Source organism: Macrotis lagotis, chromosome 1, assembly GCF_037893015.1.
Source record: "Macrotis lagotis isolate mMagLag1 chromosome 1, bilby.v1.9.chrom.fasta, whole genome shotgun sequence".
Lineage (NCBI taxonomy): Eukaryota > Metazoa > Chordata > Mammalia > Peramelemorphia > Peramelidae > Macrotis > Macrotis lagotis.
The window spans coordinates 739,981,352-739,998,556 of NC_133658.1; the positions used below are offsets into that span (position 1 = coordinate 739,981,352).

At 36.9% G+C, this 17,205-nt stretch overlaps 1 protein-coding gene across 1 annotated transcript in view; it reads left to right on the forward strand.

Moving 5' to 3' along the window:
• Positions 1-1,523: 1,523 nt before the first annotated feature.
• Positions 1,524-17,205, forward strand: part of MICU2 (mitochondrial calcium uptake 2) — a 170,881-nt gene continuing 155,199 nt past the window's right edge. The window contains exon 1 of the mRNA XM_074216219.1: positions 1,524-1,919. Coding sequence (XP_074072320.1) covers positions 1,713-1,919 — 207 coding nt within the window. The 5' untranslated portion in view covers positions 1,524-1,712. The remainder of the gene's footprint in view (positions 1,920-17,205) is intronic.

Below are 17,205 nucleotides of genomic sequence, written 5' to 3' on the forward strand. Positions count from 1 at the left end.
GCCCCTCCAACCCTGGGAAGCAGAGCCTTTCTGCTCTTTCCCAGGTTACCTTGAGTAGGAGAACTGCCTCACTGGGTCCCTTTGTGGGTTCTGTCTCTCAAAAGTTTAGTTAGAGTCCTTAGCTTATGAGTTTTATCAGAGAGCGCCTAAGACTTGATCCTTTCTTGTCGCCATCTCCCCAACAATGCTTTTTAATAAATGTTTCTGACCAGTCGACACAGACATTGAGGAAGGCTAGAAAGGGATCAGGAATTAAAATAGAGCAGGGTGACCCAACATCAGAATTGTAGGGAATTACTGATCTAAAAACTAGCAGATTGCTTAGAATCCTATATGATCAGAACCCAGCCAAAGTAGTGCTTGGTGGAGAGAGATAGATATAGAAACAGGGTCTATTTTTTATTTTTGCAATAACGAATTTTTGCAACAATAGGCTACATAAAAAAATATCAAGATAAAAAGAATTGAGAGGAACACTAAAAGTCTGAACCACATAAATCAATTAAAATTCTCAATTCCCTATATTGGCTAACAATTTATAAAGTTTTAAGGTTTGCTAAATGCTTCTGTATGTGCAGCTGTGTAGTAAAGTCAAATGACCTGACTACTGGTGGAGAGAACCAAGGTTAGGATTTAAAATTTTCTGTAGATAGTAAGGGCCAGTGACTTTGATATGTGGGTACAATGACAAAAAACAGTCCTCACACTGAGTCTAACTGGAACCAACATGCAAATAACTATATACAAACAAGATACCGACAGTATAAATGGGGGTGGGGGAGTCTCAGAGAGATAGATCTAAGTTTGAGGATTGATAGACTTGAAGGGAGCCAAGAAAACCAAGAAGTATTGATAAGGGTATGTGTGAAAATTCCAGGGATGTGGGACAATCAGTGAAAATGCTTGATTCTTTGGATCAAAGTATAGCACGGAAACAATGTAAAGATTATCAGATTGCCTTCAGTGGGGGGAGGGGAAGGAAGGGTGGTGAAAAAAGTATAAAATTCAAAACCTTACCAAAAATATTAACTATTATCATATATCATTGGAAAACAAAATATTTATATAATAAAAAAATTTTAAATGCTTGATTCTAGAAATGGATTGGGTTTGGGAGGGTTTTTTGTTTTTATTTCTGCAAAATTTTTGGAAATCCTGTCAAGAACTATTTATTAAGTGCAATGATAAGTGCTGGGGATACAGAGAAAGTCAAAAACAGTCCCTGCTCCGGAGGTAGCTAACAAGTTAACAGAGTGGAGGGAGTTTCCGTACCGGGAGGGTCCCGCTGATCTACTATTTAAAGGTTCAGACACCTCCATTCTAACTCCCCCCCCCCAAAAAAAAAACAACTGTTGACCCTCAATAGGTATTCATTGATGATAAGGGCACTTTTCCGATACACTTCCCGCCCGCAGGAAAGGTGACTTCCGGCTTCCCTGCCCGCCGGGGTCGCTTCCCGCTCTGCTCCCCGGGGCATGCGCCGGAGCACGCGCACTGAGAAGTCAGCGGAGGGAAGAGGTCAGCACTTCCCTGTTCCCCAGGCCGCGGGCCGGGCTCGGCGGACCCGGATTAGGGCTCCAAACGAGACAAAGGGCTGGCCGTCGCCGCTCTCGCGAGACCGGCGGCTGCGGCGGAGGTATCTCCGGAGGGGCTGCTCCGATTCCCTAGATAGGAAAAGCAGTCCTGGGCCTTGCGCCGCCACTTCCGCGAACATGGCGGCAAGTGCGCGGAGGGCGGCGTTAATCGCCGAGTGGGGCCGCCGCCTGCGTCGTGGCCTCGCCGAGGGCCGACGGGCGCTTCCCCGGCCGGGCCCCCTGGCCGCGGCCGCGGCGGGGGTTGCAGCGGCAGGAGTCGCTGCGGTCTGGTACGGGGCGCGCCGAGGCCTCCCGTCGGCCGCTTGCCCGACTGTGTTGGCGCAGGTAAGGCTGCGGGCCCCGGCGGGAGAGGAGCCGCCCTGGGGCGGGGCGTGAGGGGCGGGGCGGGACCTGAGGGACGGGCGGCTGCGAAGCCGGGCTGTCGGGGCTGCCCGCCCCAAAGGGCGCGTTGATGGCGCGTTCGCTGCTGGAGCCTCTGTGGCCGGCGGCAAAGGGACTAAGGTCCAAAAGGCCGACGCTGTAGCCCAGAATAAAGCGCACCTACGGAGGATACCCCAAGGGCGGTCTTTCATTCTCCTCCTGCCCCCCCGGGGGTCTGGGGTCTCCGACTCCCTGAGGAGCCAGGGTAGAGGGAGGAATAACCATCCTTTCCACGCCAGTGGTTTCTGAACATCACGCACATTCCGAGTGGAAGCGCAGACACCCCCCAGGCCCAGCACTGACACGGTGGATTCTGTCAGACACTACAGTGTTCCCCTGCCGGGAGACTCCCAGAGCCTGTGCACAAAGAGGCCACGCCTTGCTTAAGTTCGGCTACTAGACTAACCATGCTTATTGTATAAATATCATCCATACATTTTTCCAATAAGCTCTTTTTGAATTTGAGATGACCTACTGGACACTCAGTTTAAGAAGTCAAAAATGTCATGGATGGTTAAGGTTACATATGTAGAACTGAGAATCACCTGCATAAAGAAGAGACTTGAACCTAATGGGGAGTGGGTTTGTTGATGAAAAAAAAAATCACACCGGTTGACTGGAGAAGGTTGGCCAAAAAGTCTTAGGGCAGTTTTAAACTAGGTTGAGGTATAGCTAAATGACATAGTGTTGGTAAAAGAGGTTTAGCTCCTGCACTCTTGTCAGACACTTAACCTGGACAAGTTCCTTATCTGGAAAATAAGGATAATACCACATACTTCCCGGGGTTGTAGTGAGGATAAGATGAGATAATATTTGAAGAGTGCTTTGCATTCCATAAAACATGATAACTATAACTGCACTAAGATTTTTGTAACTTTGTGTATATTTGTAAATGAAAGAATGGGAAAAATGTTTTTTAAAACAAAATATAAAATTTTTAAATATGCTCCTATGAAAATGACTAAATATGATATAAATCATTAGGCTGAATAGGACTGTAAGATTCAACAACCTCCTTGAAGTCAGTACGGAGTAATAGAGATGAGAGAGAAGCTTAAAGGTCAACTAAGTCAAAAGAAGCAGAGTGACTTACTCAAAGTCACACAGTAGGTGGTAAAGCTAGTACTTAATGTTTTCTGACTGAATCCAGAGTTCTTTCCCCTGTACTGCAGAGCTTATCATAATTAATACAGAATAGTAAAGGACAGTGTACTTGAAAACTTTTAGTGACATGATAGCATTTTTATAGGCTTCTGACAAATAGATGTATTTCCATGACTAGACTTTTTATGTGTCCTTTGAGGATTTTAAAATTAAAATGCTAATTTTCTGATTTGTTTACTTTCTTACATAATTTTTGGATTTATTTGCTACTTGCCTCACAAAAGCTTAGGGAATAGTTAGATAAAATAGATTTAAAAGCAGGACATGCTAATTTAAATAATCTGGCAAATGATCATTTGGTATTGTAGATAAAATAGATTTAAAAGCAGGACATGCTAATTTAAATAATCTGGCAAATGATCATTTGGTATTGTACAATACCACTTAGGTAAACAACATGCAGTTTTCCCCATTTCACATTTGTGTTTATCATCACCAGTTGTGAAAATGGGAAGTGAAAGTGATATCGAAGAAAATTTTTTTAGCAACCTTGTGGCAGAGATAAGCATTTTAGATTAATAAGTGGTTTTCCTAATTGATATCTCCTTTCTAATTTATTCAGTATCTACAAAATAATGCAAAATCAAAAACAAATGAGGTTAAAGGTAAACAATGTCAAAATAATAGTCAAAAAGACTTCATATTAATTGTGTTAACTTGGAGGAATTATACTTAAGAGAATTTCTAACTGGAGAATTCTTGACCCATGTACCTGAAAATGTTATTTTTCCTATTTGACTTTTTTTTCCTCACTCCCTGCAGAGATTGCCCTCTACAGCAATAGAAAAGTTCAGAAGAGGGGTAGATTTGGAAGGAAAGATAATAAACTTTTTTTGGACATTTTGAATTTGAGATGACCTATTGGACACTCAGTTTAAGAAGTCAAAAATGTCATTGATAGTTAAGGTTAGATATGTAGAACTGAGAATAAAGAACTACACAAAGAGGATACTTGAACCTATGGGAGCTGATGAGAGAACTAGGTGAAATAGCATAGGCCAAAAGTTCTTAACCTGGAGTCTGTAAATTTGATTCTGTAATACTTTGATAATCGTGTTTCAATCTAATTTGTTTTCTTTGTAGATCTATGTAGCATATTTTATATATTTAAAACATTCTGATAAATGATCCTTAGACTTCAGTGGACCACCAAAGAGGTCCATGACACAAAAAAAAAAGTTAAGAATTCCTAAGAACCCAGGTTAGAGCCTTAGAGTAGGAGTTGGTACCCAGAGAAAAACTGTGAGCCATGTACTAAACTCTTTGAGGAAAGAAAGAAAAAGGTTCTGGGTGGATAGTAATGATCATCAGGATCTGGATTAGATAACAAAATTAGAATAGAGTAAACCTCAAAGTGGGAGAGGTTGCTTAGTGTTGGTGGTAGAGGGAGTCTAGAAGTGGAAGTGAGAGGATAAGAATATTTCATCTCCCTTACCACAACCAGTGAATGGGGGAATATGACCTAAAATCGTGGTTCTCCAATGTTTCTATGTCAAGAACCCTTTTCACTGCCTAAAAATTAATGAGGATCCCCAAAGAGCTTTTGTTTATATGGATTATATCTACCAATAATTTATCTTATTAGAAATTAAAAATCTTTGTATTGTTGATTTTACTAATCACATTCCCCTTCAGACTATACTATAACCTAAAATACAACCAGTTCTGGAATAAAGTGTCATCAATATGGAGCCAGATTTCAGAATGTCAGAAGATGGAAGGACTAAGGGAAAAGATTTAAAATTAAAACAAGTCTGTCCATATTTAGAGCAGATTTCCAGAGAGCACAGTGGAAAGGACAGCAGATCTAATATGGGTCTTTTCAGGGTGGGTGAGTTAGAATTGAATGTGATAGGAGTAAAGGAATGAATAGTTGAAGATTCAATTGTAATTCAACAGCCATAGTTGAAAATCACTGGGATGAGGAGAGGAGGAGGTATGAATGTGTTCACTGTTGAGGAATGAGTCCTGGCATATTTTCTGTGTCCATGGTTGTAGTGAGGTTCATTCTGTCCTTCTTTCTCATAAATACTGATTTCCACTTCTGAACAATAATTTATATTCCTTGGAAAAGAGGAGTCTTTAAAAGACAAGTAAAAGCAATCAGTAAATATTTTCAAAATAAATTGTTTTCTATATTCAATGTGTTGCTTTTATTTAGCCTCCTTAAGAAGATACCTATAAATTTATATCTGCAGATTTTCTGTCCCCTAAAAATTTTTTCAGTATGCTTGGACTGGATCTTGTCTTTGGCTCTTTCTCTGGAAAAAACCAGGATGGTCAGAGCAAGAACTTTGATACTTCTTAGCACCTGCTACTGTCCTTACCTGGTATCTTTATGTCACTAAAAAGGAAATAGTTAAATATGCTTCCAGATGGAACATTTATGCTCTCAAAGGCTTTAATGAGATGATAGCAACTTGCATTTTTTTTAGGTTTTTTTGCAAGGCAAATGGGGTTAAGTGGCTTGCCCAAGGCCACACAGCTAGGTAATTATTAAGTGTCTGAGACCAGATTTGAACCCAGGTATTCCTGACTTCAGGGCTGGTGCTTTATCCACTGCGCCACCTAGCCGCCCCTAGCAACTTGCATTTTATTAAATGTCACAGAACACTTTCCTCATAATTATCTAGAAGCTACTATTATACCTATTTTAAATATAAAGTGAGGCTCAGAAAGGTTAAGTGATTTTCCTGTTGTCTTCTACTGTCTGAATCCATGTTTTCCATGTTGCCACAAGCCACACACTCTTCTTTACTACACCAACCAAAAGAAAAATTCAGACAAATCCTACGAAACACTTATTTTTGGTAAAAGATCAAAATATGAACCAACAGGGGACATTTTTCTAACCTAGTAGGAAATGTGATATGAAGTACCTATTCTTGCCTTCCAAGGCTAGATTTCATAGTACTCTACTTCTGACAGTTTTGATGACAGGAAACAAATCTTCAGATTTCTCTACCACTCCCTTTAACTATTCACAATTAGTTGGGAATGCATGTTAAATTTGTGTAATTATCCATGGCAAGAGTGGATAGGAATGGTATAGATAAAAAGTATTGTATATAATTCAAAACCTTCATTTTAGTGGATAGTCACCACCAAACCTTTCTTCAGCTAATAAGGCATCATAATATTTGACAGAAATGAAGTTCCCCTTTGTGCTTTTTTTCTTGCTCATACGTGGTCAAAAGATAAGAAAGAGAAAGAAGAGATAATCTGTAAATGGATTGTTTGCAGTGAATAATGTGATTATGTGGTAGCTCTTTAAATTCCATAAGAAGCTATGTAAAAAGGAGTCACTCGAATCAAAAAGAAGTAAAACAAAAAAAGTTTTACTAATTTAAGTTTTCTTTTCAAGGTTTTGTAAGGCATTGATTATTTCTCAACTTTCTATCTACTAGTTTTTGTCCTTTTCTTTTTGTTCTCTCTCTTAGTTTCTTATCTTATTAGTATTATTTTGATAAATTCCTTTTATCCTAGAAGTTTTGTTTGTTTTTTTAACAATGAATTCAAACCAGCAGGTATTTATTAAATACCTACTTTGTGCCAAATGTTGGGGATAAAAACACTAAAATGCAACAATCCAGATCTTCCCTTTTTCTTGTGGAATTCGTAAGCATATAGAGAAATAAATACCAAATGTATATAAAATATTACAGTAGTTTTGGGATAAAAGGAACTAGCAGTTAGGTATTCAGGAAAAGCCTCACACTGGAAAGGAGCTCGGAAATCCAGGTGCTAAGGGACAGTCTGTGCAAAGGCTCTAAAAGAGGAGATGAACGTTTGGGGAATGGTAAAAAGACCAGTTTGTCCGGCATTTCAAGTATAAGAAAGGGAATAATGAAAAAAATGTCAGAAATAATAGACTGGAACTTGTTTGGGAAAGCTTTAAGTGCCAGACAGGGGAGTTTGTGTGTGTGTGTGTGTGTGTGTGTGTGTGTGTGTGTGTACATACACATATATGTGTGTGTGTGTGTGTATATATATATATTTTTTTTTTTTTTAATCCCAGAGGCTTTAGGGGAGTGACTGGTTAGGCCTATGCTTTAGGAATACTAACTTGACAACTGTTTGGATCAGAGAAAGAAGACTTAAAATGGTCTAGGTGAGAAGTGATGACGACCTGAATTAGGATGATTGCCTTGTCGCTGTCATGAAGGGAACAGGATATGGAGGTAGAATCCACAAGATTTCTCTACAGATTGGGTTGGTGGGGAGAAATGAATAATAGTTAAAGAGGTTAAGAATGTGAACCTCTGAGACTGGAGGATAGTATGCCCTTGACAGAAATAGAAAAGTTAGAAGGAGGAGGGCTGAATTTAGAGAGAAAGAGTTCTTTTTTTGGACTTTGGGAGTTGAAATGCCATTGAGGCATCCACATGGCAATATCCAACAAGCAGTTAGTAATGCAGACTTGGAACTTAGAAAAGAGATGTGGCCTGGCCCTGGAAATCTGTACATAAAGATGATACTTGAATCAGTGAGAACTGATGAAATTACATTTTTTTAAAGTAATTTTATACTTAAATCAAATTAGATCCTCATGGAACCCTTTGTAGAAGTAGGTATTATTCTTCCCTTTTTTTTACAGGTAAAGAAACTGAGACCCAGATAAGTCAAGTGACTTGCTCAAGGTACTTCTAAATTAGTGATGTGCCTAGTACCTGCTATTCACATTGTGAAAAACAAACCTAGCCAAGACCCACTGCCTTCTATACTAATCTCTGTAAAACCTACTTAGATGGTAATGGAGAAGATCAGGAAATGAGACACGGTGATATCTGAAATCCATCATCCCATCTTTTTCCTTTTCCCTATAAGAGGATAAAGACCTTCTGAGTAATGCCTCAAGGAATGGGGAAGAGTAAAAACAGTAGCAGCATTCCAGAGTAAGCAGAACAGCTTGATAGGGAACAACCCGAGTTGGCCTATCATCTGCAAGAACCAAAGAATTTCAGAACTGGAAGGAACCTCACTGTTTTCTCTTTTAGTCAAACCTCTCATTTTACAAAGGAGAACACTGAGGCCTAGAGAAGGTAAGTGATTTGCTTAGAGTAACACATCAAATTAATGACTAAGAAGGGATGAAAAACCAATTCTACTGACTCCCCAATCCAGGGCTTTCTACTGTGCTGTTGTTCCCTCCTCTGGGAATAGAGCCCTGGCACATATTGTATTGCTGGTTTATGAAGGCAAAAGAATCCTTGTTGTATTTAGGATAAAATATGAATTTATAGGCTTTGAATTTTAAGCCCATCACAGTCTGGCTGTAATCTGCCTTTCCACCATTTTTGAATGTTACTCCCTTTCATACATTCTAGACTCCAGCCAAACCTGTTTTCTCTTTACTCTTGCCTAAAATATATTTCCTTCTCAATTCCATTTCTAATATCTTTTTTAAAAGGCTCTTTTCATGTGTCACTTTCTCTAAAAAGTATTTCATGATCCTGCTAGTTGTTGTATTCTCCTTCCTTGTAATCAAATTATTTTATATTTACATATTTGTTTGTACAGTATCATAAATTTAAATATAGAATACCAGATATTTAACTTAAATGCCTTCATTTTACATGATGAGGGACTAGGCTAAAAGAGGACAAGTGTCTTACTAAGGGATACACAGGTAGTAAGCAGCAGAACTGGGATTTCAAAACAGTTCTGTTTTCCTCTGACTTTGTGTCCAGTATTCTTTTCATTCTACCAGTTTCATCCTATTTTGTGGGTAGAATGAAAACTCCTTGAGGGCAAAAACTATTTTCCCTTTGTCTTGTAAATTCCCATTAACTTGCTGGTAATAAGCATTTAAATGTTTGTTGAGCTACCTGAGTTAAGGTTTGATGGTGTCCTTACATTTCCTTATGTCTAAAGGTTAGAGTGTTCCCAAAACCTGGGAAAGGGTTAAATCTGATAGCATGGGGGGGGGGGGTTATTTAGGTTTTTGTCTTTGTTTTTTGTTTTGCTAGGCAATGGGGTTAAGTGGCTTGCCCACAGCCACACAGCTAGGTAATTATTAAGTGTCTGAGGCTGGATTTGAATTCAGGTACTCCTGACTCCAGGGCTGGTGCTCTATCCACTGCACCACCTAGGCGTGTTCCCCCTCCCCATAGCATGATTAAGAGATGCCAGTATAGAGGTTGTCCTTGCATCTGTTCTAATATTCCTTCTATAACTCATAGTTGGGAACATTTTTGGAATCACTTGCCCTTTCCTAGAAGAATTTCTCCTATTTTCTGTTCTTGGTCTTCCCTAGTCTGTCTTAGTTACTTTCTTAACTGGCCCTAGTACTGACAAACTTGTTTATTTGGGTTTTTTTTTAATCTCTATGACAGATAAAGCTATTCTTAATAGAAAAATGTTTATAAGTATTACTGTTGTTTGAAAACTTGTAATTACTTTACTGATAAGGTTAAGTCTCTAGGCCTAATGTTTCTGAACTTTTATGTAGCTACTCTACCCTTTGAGGAGAAAATCTTTTTAATGCTTCTTACTTTTCATAAATCAATCTATGCAAATAACTATCTTCTATTTTATTCATTATATAATTTAAGGAGTATTTTAAAATTAATAAAAAATTTAATCATACAAAAAATATTTTATTGTCCAGTCATTTTTCTGATTTGTCTGGCTTTTCATGGCTTTTGGAGTTTCTTGGACAGAGTTACTGGAGGGGTTTGCTAATTCCTTCTCCAGTTTATTATATAGATGAGAAAAAGATGAGAAAACTGAGGAAAACAGAGGGTAAATGACCTGCCCAAGGTCACCCAGTTAGTGAGTGTCTGAAGCCACAATTTGAATTCCTGACTCCAGGGCTAGCACTTTACTCCCTATTGCAATTTAGCTGTCTTAAAATAATGTATAAAATTACAAATAATTGTTTTTTGGTATTTACTGTTATTAAATCGTAGATTAATAGATCAGAGGGACTTTGAAAGTTCCTCTCATTTTATAATTTACTCAATTATAGCAAATTATAGCAAATCCCAAAACAGGTAAAGAGGCTTTCTTAAAGTCACATGGGTAATAAATTTGAACCCAGATCCTTTGGCTCTAAATTCCTCTTCTTTACACCAAGCTACACTGTTTTCCAAGGGCAGGTAACACTGGAAGATGGTGGGTTATCCCCAGCTCAATCTTTAAACCAAGGGAGAAAGTCAAAGTTATTGACCTGTCCCCAGCCATGGACCAGGGTAGGGTGTCAACACGCATTTGTTCCACTCCTCTGAAATAAACCTAACTCAGGAACCTTCATGGGAAAAAGAAGAGAAATTAAAAGGAGAGAACTAGGAAGATCCAGGAGAGCAGTGGTACCCTGAAGTCCCCGTGTCCAGTGTTTGGCATGGCTTATGAGTTGTATATGTACTGCTGAACTCTATTGGGTATCATGTCCTGTCTCACATGCTACCCACCCCAACCCACCCATGCTCTGGCCCATCAGAGACCTTATAGAGTGATTATTATAACCAAATTATATTTTTTTGCTCTTAAAATAACAGTTCACCCCTCTTAAAAAAACAAAGCTAGAAGCACTTATTTCATAAATGCAGTGAATATACTTGTTTTAAAATGTTAATTGATTGTAAAGTTTCTGTTTTTACATTATCAAAGTACATCTTTGTGTTTTATTTTAAAATATGACAGCATGTCTCCAAGGTTAAGAAAGCTTATTTTTTCCTACTAAATTTCAAGAATTAAAAATATTTCAGAAAGTTACTATTAAGAGTTAAAGTCAAGTAGAATTCCTAGAAAAGATAAAAATACAAATGTGTGACTAATAAAATAATTGCTGTGTTGAGTTCTCTAATTTTTTCATAATTTAGAAAGATAATGTTTTTCTGGCAGTAACTTTCAAGTCCCTATTGCATTTCTGTTAGCAATCTGATTTCAGTTTTGTGTGGTTTTTCTGATAGCTCTTTACTGAAAGCTTCCTTGAAATTTTGAAAGGCATACTAGTATCTATATAACTATATAACTATATATATATATTGTAACTATGAATTAATAAATTTTCATTTTCTTTACTTATTTCAGTGATACAAGTTTCATATACCATAAGTATCATAAAGTAGTAGGTTTCTAAATCAAATATAGCAAATTATTTTTATAATAAAATTTTTTAAAGTTAAACTCATAATGAAAAACCAAAATAATTGCTGTTTTATAATTGGAAAAATGCTATATACAGGTGTGTGTGTGTGTGTGTGTGTGTGTGTATAGATATATATATAGATATATAGATATATTTGAGTCTATGGAATCTCTGTCAATGTAGAAATAAAAATTAATTTGCAAAGAAATTGGGTAAACTGAGGGCAGGAATTATGTCAGTTAAATTTTCTTTGAACAGTTTCATAAAATTATTTTCATCAGTGATGGTAACAATAACCTACATTTCTATTGCTCTTTACTGTTTACAAAGTGCTTTGTATGTATTATTTGATTTTCGTAACAGTAATGATATAATAGGAGAATTATCATCCCCATTATAAATGAGGAAGCTAATAGGACTTAGAGAAGTAAAATAATTTGCCCCAGATCATACGTAGAATGTATCATCTGCTTCCAACTTCAGTGTTTTTTGAAAAAATAAAATATAGAAGTATCAGCTATTTAGCAGTTTTCATACACAATTTTGGAGTTTTTATTTCGAAATATTTTTCCATTGCTGTCTTGATTTTGAAAATTTACTGTCAATATGTTTATAGAATTACATGTTATGTAACAAGTCCTAGAAATGCTGTAAGCATATTAAAAATAGATCATTCCACCTTGTAGAAAAGTAACAATAATTTTCAACTCTTTATCATATCACTGAGGTATTATTTGAGGAAAATTTAGTATTATTCCCTTTTTCTCATCTAATTTTTCAAAACTCATGTTGACATTCCTACATTCTTTTGACCTATCCTTGTGAAATCAATAACTATGACAGAATGATTTTGAATTACAGTGAAGAAAAGAGTTTTCTTTTTTTAAATCATTTAAAAAACTCATCACTTTTTGGAACTTCAGAAGGAATAGACTTATATTGATAACTAAGTTAGATACTTGTTGACTGAATTAAAATGCAAAAAAAATTAACTTTTAAGAGCAATTTTTTCTTTGATTTAGATGTGCATGTTAGAATATTTTCAAGACTCATCATTTGAATGTATAATTACTTGATTGTCAATCCTGATTTTATTATTATTAATTATATCACTTTATGAGTTTATTCATTGAGTATGCAGTAATTTGAACATCCAAAATTGTAAAACAAGCAAAAGGATAATTATTCATAAAAAGAATCACAGGGTTCTTTTAAGTAGTATATTTTAAATGATCTAGTTTAAAAGAAAAAAAAATAAAATAATATGATTTATTTACCTAAGAAAGTTACTTATATGCTTTATATAAAGGAATTTTAAAAGTTTTGGGGCTTCAAGACCCCTTTAAACTTTCAAATTATGACCTAAAAAGGTCATACTTAATACATATCTTAATACTATCAATATTTATGGTATTAAGATTTAAACTGGGTAGTTAGGTGGCACAATGGATAGAGCACCAGTTCTGTAGTCAAGAGCACCTGGGTTCAAATCTGGCCTCAGATACTTAATAATGACCTAGCTGTGTGACCTTGGGCAAATCACTTAACCCCATTGCCTTAAATAAAAATAAAAAATTAAACTTAGTATTTTTATGAAAATTGTTTTGAACTGGCAGACCCCAGTCTTCAGATATACTTTGAGAATTGCTGCTTTGCAGAATTATATTCACTGTACAAAATAAAATGTGTGTCTGTGTGTGTGTGTGTGTGTGTGTGTGTCTTTGCAGAGGAGGAGGAGGAGGAGGTGGGGTTTGCATCAGTGATTCCATACAAATAAGGAACTTTCAATGTAGAAACTCTGTTCAACAGATCTCTAACATTTCTAATTTAACCTTTTTTAGAGAATTGCCAGGGACACTAAGAGGTTAAATCAAGTCAACAAACATTTATTTAGGAGTTTACTATGCGATATGACACTGTGATAGGAGCTGGCATTATAAATGGGGTAAAAAAAAATTTTTTTTTAAATAGCATGAAGACAACAGTTCCTGCCCATAAGGATTCCCATAACATTCTATGGGGAAAGACAATACATAAACTTACCTGTAGTCAATATGTGTCAGATCTAGGTCATAGTGACTTACTGCAAATAAGCAGAATGCAAATGTATTGAAAAGAGAATTGGCCTTGGATTCAGAAAAACCTAGATTCTAGTGATATCTCTAATATAAAATAGGGATGATGGGGAAGTAATTTAAGTTTTCGTGTCACAAGTAGCTCTTAAGTCTATTTTGAACCAGAATTATATTTCTACATCAGTTAAGGAACTTGGTACATTGGGAATTCTCTGCATGGAAATCACAGGTTTAGATTATTTGTACCCACTCCTTACCCAAAATACAGACATGTATGCGTCCATAAACCTCCATAGCTAAATATGATATACATTGTTTTATGTTTCATGTAATGTGTACCCAAAAAGTATGGTCATTAATGTTTGTAAACAGGATAATTATAAAATTATTATTTAAAAGTCTTTTATAAAGAATTCTTTTATCAATAATTACCCCTTTGTTTTATAACTCTATTTTCTTGTCACTGATACCTACATATCTACATGTCAAAGTGGATATAGAGAGTATGCTTAGTGAGGAAGTTTGTCTTTTTTTGATGGCAAAAACTACTAAGAAGAGACTATGAAGCAATAGATAATAACATTTTTAGTAATATTAGGCTTTAATTATGTTGAAATCCATTTTTCTTCGTTCATTTGTTTCTCTCCAATTCTTCCCTGGTAAATCAGTGTTATATACAGGGATTTAATTTTACTTGTGGAAAACCAGTGGTTAGAGATAAATTAGAACAGAGTTCTCTCAAAGTGAAGGAAAAAAGTGGAAAACTTTGCTTTTGATCAAAGTCACAGAATGGAAAAAACAAAAGTGACTCAGAGGTCATCTAATTCAACCCATGCCTCAACAAGGATCGCCTCTACTGAAAGGAAAGTCACACTCTCCTCCCCTCCCTGCAAGTAGCTCAGTCCATCTTTTAATAAGCTTATTATGAAGAGGTGATTTTCCTAGTAATGGGGGGTCAATTTTTATTTTTTAAATGACTATATATATGTTCTATCTCGCCTTTGGTTTTGCCTCAGGGAAAAAAAAGCTAGTAGTGGCTTGTAGATTTAATGGGAAGTTCTAAGAAGTGAAACTTATCTTTTTTGCTAACTTAAATGAGCTTGATAAGTGTCAAAAACTGTTCAGTGACTGAAAGATAGAGAAAACAATCTTTGCTAGCTGCTATGAGAAGAGCCGCTAGAGTTTTGAGACTGTATTGTTAATGTAGCTGATTATCTCCTTTCATTTTATTCTTTCTGCTTGTGAATGAGTGGCAGTATAGTTTGGTAGGTAGAGTGAGGATTGAGAATCAAAAAGATCTGAGTTCAGATCCTATTTCTGAAACTTAGTATTTGTATGCCAGTAGGTTAATCACTTGATCTCTCTGATCCTAAGAAAACTCTTTAGGGCTGTAAGTTATACTGGGTTACAAAGTGGAGGAATTTCTCAAAACTCTGAAATGGCAGGTCCTTAATATATTGATATATTGCTGACATAAAGATGAAGGTAAAAGTTTGTGCCCCAGCTCTCATCCCAGACTTATAGCATACATAATTGATTCCCCCTCCAAAAAAAAATAATTATACTTTAAAATAAAAATTTTCATTCTACTATATTTCCTTGATTTATGGATTCTAAAAAGTACTACATCAGTTGATACAATCCTTTAAGGTACTCTTGAATCTCAGTCTTTCTAATGCTAGCCTGGCATGTGTCTGCTAAATGATGTCCAATTTCCAAATCCAGCAGCATACCCAGACCATTAAGTCTGCACAATAGGGCCTCAATGACCAAAACATGGGATTACCTAAATTTGAAATAGTGACTTTAGTTCTTGACTTGGAAAAGGCCATATGTAGCTTACTCCTCCAGAGAGAGAGAATTGTTATCCTCAACAATAAGGTAACAGGTTTTCTACCAACCTTTTCTTTTTTTTAGGTTTTTGCAAGGCAGTGTGGTTAAGTGGCTTGCCCAAAGCCATACAGCTAGGTAATTATTAATTGTCTGAGGCCAGATTTTGAACTCAGGTACTCCTGACTCCAGGGCCGGTGCTCTATCCATTGTGCCACCTAACCACCCTTTTACCATCATTCTTACTACAATGTCCTAAGAAACTTCAACTTGTTGAGGTGGCTAGTCCGAACAACCCTAATCAGTAATTACTGAGACTCATATGTTAACTTTTATGAGTCGTTATCTGCCTGCTCAGATTACATATAGGTAAAAATGCCTTACGGGAAGCTTTGCTTAAATGGCATTTGGGATAAACAGTGCCATGTGGGTGGTCTGTCCTGTGTAGTCATATGCTTGATGTTTGTAAGAGTAGATGCAGCCATTTCCATATTCTTGGTGTTGACACAAGCTGGCCTAAAAACCTGTACTCACACATAGAACCATAAGAGTTTTGACTCTTGAGGCAAAATTTTTAGTGAATTGTGCAAGAACATTTTCAGACTTGGATATATACATGCATACACACACATATATGAATAATCACATAAAGAAAAATTAAGAATTAATCATTTAGACATTCTCTTTAATTCTTAAATTGGTTTTCTCCAAAGTATTTAAATGTAATGATTAATGTTTGTTTCACTCAATAAAATGATATGATGGCATCTCTAGTATCCCTTCTCAGTTCTTGTTTTCCTTAACCTTTCTGCCAATGTTCGATATTGTTGACACCTCTTCCTTTTTTGCTTTCCATCATTTCATTTTCTGTGTTCCCTCCTTTGTGACCATTCCTCCTTGATTTCCCATATTGTTTCTTCTTTCTACCCTTAGCATGAACATCCTCTAAGGCTGTGTCCTTGACTTTCTCCTTTTCTTTCTTATGAAATTATGTCAGGATCCTGTATTCTTATGACTTTGATTATCATCTGTAAGGCATTCTATATTGCCAATATTGTAGCCCCTGGTGGAAAGTATTGTATATATGTGGGCGGGGGGGGGGGGCATTGTATGCATGTTGTTTGTTAAGGGCTACATCGTTAGAATGCCAGACATATGCTTGCCCAAAAAACTATTTTATGGAGAACTCAAACAGGATAAGCTCTTACAAGAGGGTCAGAAGAAGTGATTGAAGAATTTTAGACTTGATTGTACAGCATGGGAGACACTGGCACAGGACCACCTAGCATGGCATGCCCTCATCAGTGAGGGTGCTGGGCTCCCTGAGAAAGACAGAATGGAAGCAGTTTAAAGGAAGGGGTGATAAGTAAGTTTAGAGTACCCATCCCCAGTGTTCATGTGACTATTTATGCCCAACCTGTGATAGAGCATTCTGAGCTCATATTGGTCTGATTAGCCACAGTCGGATCGGACACACTATAATTTGTCTCAGACATAATGTCATTTTGGTCTTCTTCAATAAAGAAGGACAAGAACCAAGCAGCCAACCACCCTACTGAGGGAAGAGTTCTCCATGGGCAAGAGGTGAGACCTGAAATCATAATGTGAAAGGATAAATCAGAGGTTTTCAGATAATCCAGGATTATCCAAGTCTAAATCCAAAGACTGAAGCAGTAGTACTTCTCTCTCTCTCTCTCTCTCTCTCTCTCTCTCTCTCTCTCTCTCTCTCTCTCTCACACACACACACACACACACACACACACACACACACTCACACACACTCTCTCTCTCTCTCACATTCCCACACACTTCCTACCTTGTTCTGCTATATTATCATTCCTATTGAACTTATCAAATTCCTCTAATCCTATTCACTCTGCTGAACACCAGACCTGATAAACTTTTCCTTCTAATTTCCCTACATTTTCATGACTTCATGACCTCAGATAACTCAGAGTATCAATAAAGATGCCACTGCTGATGTTGTAGCACTTGAGTCCTTCATATTTTTTTTTCTTTTTGTGCCCAA